The 5,988-nt window shown below is 32.8% G+C and overlaps 1 protein-coding gene across 1 annotated transcript; it reads right to left on the reverse strand.

The window, feature by feature from the left end:
- Positions 1-495: 495 nt before the first annotated feature.
- Positions 496-4,489, reverse strand: LOC104244228 (uncharacterized). The gene is made up of 4 exons (XM_009799606.2): positions 4,381-4,489; positions 1,892-2,199; positions 1,593-1,682; positions 496-1,351 (listed from the first exon to the last, which is right to left on the reverse strand). The coding sequence occupies exons 2-4, from the start codon at positions 2,112-2,114 to the stop codon at positions 1,230-1,232; spliced, it is 435 nt and encodes a 144-aa protein (XP_009797908.1). The 5' UTR covers positions 2,115-2,199; positions 4,381-4,489; the 3' UTR covers positions 496-1,229.
- Between the last annotated feature and the right edge of the window lie 1,499 nt (positions 4,490-5,988).

A 5,988-nucleotide genomic window follows, 5' to 3' on the forward strand; every position in this document is an offset into this window, starting at 1 on the left:
TGGAATATTCTTCCACAATGTATCACTTCATTTGTTTCATTATCTCTTATTTGAAATTTGTAACTGTAATACTCTCGACAAGACACTGTATCTCTTTTTCTTTTTCTTTTTTGTAATGATTCGTCTTCCATATCAAGAAATCCATCAACTGAACACATGTTTGATATACTGGGCAACTGTTCATGTTCACAGTAAGCTCTATGTTTCGTCACATTATTTGTTTGAATATTTTTTTTGATTCCACAATGCCATCCATTTTCATCGAAGGGAAATAATAACGGATATTGCAATGGATCATAACATCCATAATAATAATGTACTAATCGAGCTCTATTACTGTGGGTATAAATTCGAATATGTGGTGCAGAAATGTCTGTAGGATTTTCTTCAAGCCATAATGCTGCAATCTCTGATGAGCTGGGTAAGTTATATGTCCGTTGATCTATGGTTGAGTGACATTTAAGAGAAATATAGAAATCAGATAATTGGGGAACATTTAAGAGAGATTTTAGGAAAATAGTGTATGGATTTACTTTCATTATGTCCACCAACTTTTTGACTATTGATTCATTAATTCTTGTCGAACAAGCCATCCTATTAGCTAGTTCATTATCATGATCATAGAAGTACAACTGTAAATTCCTGGGTATTTCATTGGAAGGAATTAAATCATCTATAAAATGATACATTTGCCCCTGGACTCTAAATGTGTAGATACCGCAATTTCTTCTCGCTATCTCTTTATCATACTTTACACTAAGTGAAGTAAATGCAAACATGTTGTTGTACGTTCTAATATAAGTTCGAAAGTTTTCAGATTCTTCAGTATTTCCAAAGTATAAATCTGATAATTCAGGTGGCATTTTATGAGATGTCAACCTTATTGCACCATTGTTACAGCAAAATCCTGGAGGTTCATATTCAAACCTCTTTGCACGACAGTATTGGCAGTGTGGAACGTTTTTTAGAGTAACATAGTCACTTTGTTGCTCTTTAGCAGCCAGGCACACCTTTCTGGCCCGGCTATGAACTGAATATATAAGAAGTATCATTAAAAAAATGAAACACGAAGGCATACATATGGTGGGCATTATTATAATATAAAGTTTATGCAAACCTTTGATTGGAATAGCGTTCAAGTAAACAGGAGGCAGTTTAGATGTACCCGACGTGGACCCTTATATACAAATAGTCACAGTTTACAGTAATGTACAAACAATATGTTATTCTCAAAGAAAGTATAATCTAAAGGCAGGTTTACCTGTTTCACGAATGATAGGGGGATCCAATATAGACTTTTCTTTTTCTAGATTATCCATCACTGTAGTCGTGCAAGTTTGAAGACTGGCAACTAGTAAATAGAATAGCCAAGACGTTTAAAAGCGTACAGTGAAGCCGCAGTAGATGCAAAATAAAGTGTAAAACATCATATGATATTTTTGTATTTTAGTTTATAGGCACATATAAGATAAGTAAGGTATCATACTCAATCTCCAAGAAAAATTAAGAAGCATCTTTGTCCTAATAATATATAGTGTATAAACATGAATAGAACAATATAACCTTTTTAACGAAGAGAAGAATATGGTTACCTGTTTCACAAATGATAGGGGTATCCAATACACTCTTTCCTTTCTCTAAATTATCACACAATGTAGTCAGACAAGCTTGATGGTTGGTACCTGGTAACACAACAGCGAAAGCATTTAAAAACGTACAATGAAGCTTCAACATGTGTTAAATAGAGTGCAATAGAGCACGTACTATTTGAGTATTTTAGCTTGTAGGCACATAAGAAAAATAAGGTATTATACTAAGTTTCCAAGCAAAATACATAAGAACCATTATATTAATAACATATGGTTTCTAAATATGAGTACAACAATCTAACATTTTTCCGCAAGGGAAGGAGGTTCTCGTATGGTAAGAGCAGTTTGATTTAGAAATCCTGTTTTGTCCCAAGATGATGTTGCCTGCTCTGGGACAGCAACAATCGGACTTTCAAGAAGGCTGTGCTTTGCAAAATTTTGTCTTCTCATACGTCGCGATAGCAACATCGCTTCCCTTCTACGAGCAGATATTTGGCTCTGCGTATCACGCCGTTTGAGGTGCATTGTAGCCTTCCTTTTTTCTGCGTATGAGTACTTGTTTGGTTATTTGGAATCCATCAGTTTATGGCAGTTCAATTTTCCTTTTTACCTATAAATATTTCCAGCAGAAGTTTTCATGAGATGTTTAAAAAAGACATAAATTATATTTTTAATATCACGAAACACAATATCTATTAAATATTCTATCTAGGAGACCAAAAAAATGGCATACTAATCACTGAGGGCTCATGTCTCAGAGACATGTCATACATCACTTGCAAATAAATTGGCTTTATATTAATTTGTATATCCTTAAAAATTCTCATTAATGATTTTGGTTATGAAATCATCCTAGTAAATCCAGCAAAGCATAACGTTCATTTCAGTATCTTCTTATCTTATTATTATACCTAATACCAGGCTGAATCCTTGTGCAGTATAGTCATCATAAGTATATGTGTACTTTGCAATTGCACAAACAGGGTAAAAAATATTGTTCTTTAAAATTTTGTAGCTATTTGGAGCAAATAGAACAATCTGCTTAGCAGTGAATATATTTTTTATCTAATCAATTGCGTATAATATTTGTGCAACCATTGTTCAGTGTGATCATCATACACATTGTATGATGTAAGTTACAATATCATTGAAGACAAACTATGGTAAATTAAATTCGACTTCGATGTATGAAAGTTCCAGAAACATTTGGACAAGAGAAATCAGTGTTTCTGGACAGGTTCTTCACCACTCAACCTTATTTCACTAAGGTAATTCCATTAATCAAAATTAGCTTATTGATCTATCTTTTTGTTTTGGATGTATAGTGCAAAGGTTTAGCTTCTTTTTTTCGACTTTTGGAAAAAAGAGGCACAAATTAAACCAAAAATACATTAGTGCCCCTAAATATTAACCAGACATCTCCGCGTTAAAGAACTCACATAAGATAGATTTTGGATCAACACCTAAACATAAATTCCCAACGTTCTTGAAATATGATAATTTTTGCAGCAACATTTCATATGAAAATTTGAAACAAGATCAAACCTTTAAAGCAAGAACTGAGTGAAACTAAACAAACTACTATTGAAAAGAGACAATGATAATCATCTATGAACGACAAAAAAGTGTTTGCCATAATAAAGTTGCAACGTTTATCAGCTTTAAAAAAACTTGCAAAAAGTGAAGATTATACTTTAGCCTTTGACAGACCCAGGTTGACATAGGAGAGAGCGGATAATTGCTACAAAGTCTTCTTACACTATATTTTCAATTGTTTCGATCACATAAAACCACGGTAACTCTTTAATGTTGAAGCTACTATGCACCAACCAAAAAAAATATTGATGCCAGAAATTAGTCAGAAGAAGAACATGAATAATACCAAGAGGCACTTTAGGCTAGCTAATAGCGATTTTGAACAATTCGTTCAGCTCTTTCTCTTTGACTATAGAATTATGATTAATGTTGTGCCCTTTCATATTGAGCCCAGTAAACAGATCTGCGTCTATAATTTTTTCTTTAATTCAGGAAAGAATCCAACTTGAGACTTTGGGTTTATGTAAGCAGGCAGGGGTTAATCCTTTTGCTGCTAATTCTTCATTCTAGCAGTCAACTCTCTTTCTTCTAATTATGCTTTCATTTGCTATTTCTGTTTATCTTCTTAGTTGATTTAAAGCGTTGGACATATATGTTGAAAAATTCTGAGTGCATAAAATAAGTATATGCATATAACCTATAGGAAAGCGAGAATAATGTTTCATCAAAAATTACTTTTTTCCTTTCTATGTCCTATATCAAGAATTCAAGATACTACCATACCCAAATAGCTATTTAGTAGCTTATACTGCCAAAACAACATCTTCTTCTACTCGTTCTAAACATCCTCTTCTACGTAAGTGAAATAACAAGACTTTGAGAATATCTATCGACTTTTACAGATTCAGCAACTAATCAATGTGAACAAAAAAATAAACTCTATTGAAATTTCTCTCCTTTTTGAGAAAAAGATACAAGGCATGGATGGTTTAGTTCAATTTGTACTGTCTAATTGAAAGCAAAAGCAGTTGTTAGCATTTTATCGTAGGTTTCCCCAACTATTTCACACTCGAGAAATTAAATCGAAATCAATAGTAGAAGTCTAAAAAAATGCCTAATTCATTCAAGAATTGCTTCAAACACCTAAAGAACAAAATCGACGGACAGATTAAACTCTCTGAGCAATAAAGCCCCTAGCATGCCATAAAGATTAAATAGAGAAACAATGCCGAAGAAGAAGAGGAGGAAAACTCACAAGAAACAATGATTCAAACGGAAAAATTCACAAAAGTGCAAAGATAAGATCAGCAAAGCTTTTCTGATAATGGTGATATTGAATTTGAAATAAACTGGCTGTTAGCCTTTTAATATAAATAACCTGCATCTGCCAAGTATCTCAAAGAGTTGCCTGCCTGGTATCGATAAGAACAAGAAGAGTGAGAAGAGAGAAGCAAAAGAAGAGCCTATAGAGTGCGGTGATTGCCAGGTTTTGATCGATATAATCCAAGTGAAACATTAAAAATTAGATGAAAAGACAAAATTATCCTTGAAGTGTGAAGCAGGCATGTCGTCCATGTATGTGCTAAGTCCCTCTTATTAGATAGGAGAAATATAGTGCACGGATGTTACAAGGGAAGAAAGCAAGCAAGCAACAACAAACCCAGTTTAATCCCATACATGAGGTCTGGAGAGGGTAGTATGTACGCAACCTAATTACCCCAATCCTATAAAGGCAGAGAGGATATTTCCGAAAGACTCTCGGCTAAAGAAACTATAAGAATAAAGCAACAAGCAATAACAATAGTAATATAATAAGTAATGGAAGCGAGTAACATAACAAAGTAATAAAGAACTAAGAATAAAAGAATACAAGAATAGTACTAGTGCTACTGGTAAACTCACAACTACCTGTGAACCCACCATCTTAATTCTCGACCTCCACACATTTCTATTACTAGTCATGTCCTCGGTTAGGTGCAGGAATGACATTACAAGGGAAGCAAGCAAACATTTGAATACACCCAACTAATGAATATTACTTGCAATTTAGATGAAATGTTTCGCTTTTTGTGAGTCCAATTAATGCGAAGTTTGACCAATATTTTAAAATATTCTTTTATCATATTAAAATGAAAAAAAAATTGCAACTTACAGTACATTTCATATAGGTTTTGAATACCCATTTATTAAGTTTATAAAATACTGAGTTGAACTAATCTAATTTAGCTTCAAAGTATATATAGTCAAGTTTACTTTCGATAAACGAAATAGTCATCTAATTAAAACAAAAGGAGTATATAGTTGGTATTTTTATTTACATATACTTCTATCACTTAATCGTGGTTGTTCATATGCGTTCTAACTTCAATTTTTCACTCGGCTATATAGCTATAAAATAATTGTGATTTGGTGTAAACACTGACGATTGTGAGTAAAAACTTATACGAAGGAATAGATGTCATCAGTTAAGACCGCTACGTACTACACTTTGCCCTCATAGTGAAAATGCCTAATTTATATCTTCTAATAAATTTCCATGGCCACTAATCAAACTACATGGGAGTTTAGACATAAGAATTGTAAAATTTCGGGAAAAGTGGGGGAAAAATTAAGTGAACATGATCTTTGAAAATTAGAGTTGTGTTTGGACATGAATATAATTTTGAGTTGTTTTTGAATTTTTGTGAGTGGTCTGAGTGAATCTTTTGAAAAACAACTTTTTGCAGTTTTTCAAATTTTCGAAAAGTTCCAAAATTCATTTTCAAGTGAAAATTAAAAATTTTATGGTCAAACACTGATTTCGAAAAGAAAGTGAAATTTTTTAAAAAAAAAAGGTGAAAAGATTTTCATGGCCAAACGGGCT

Source organism: Nicotiana sylvestris, chromosome 9 (assembly GCF_000393655.2).
Source record: "Nicotiana sylvestris chromosome 9, ASM39365v2, whole genome shotgun sequence".
NCBI classification, from domain to species: domain Eukaryota; kingdom Viridiplantae; phylum Streptophyta; class Magnoliopsida; order Solanales; family Solanaceae; genus Nicotiana; species Nicotiana sylvestris.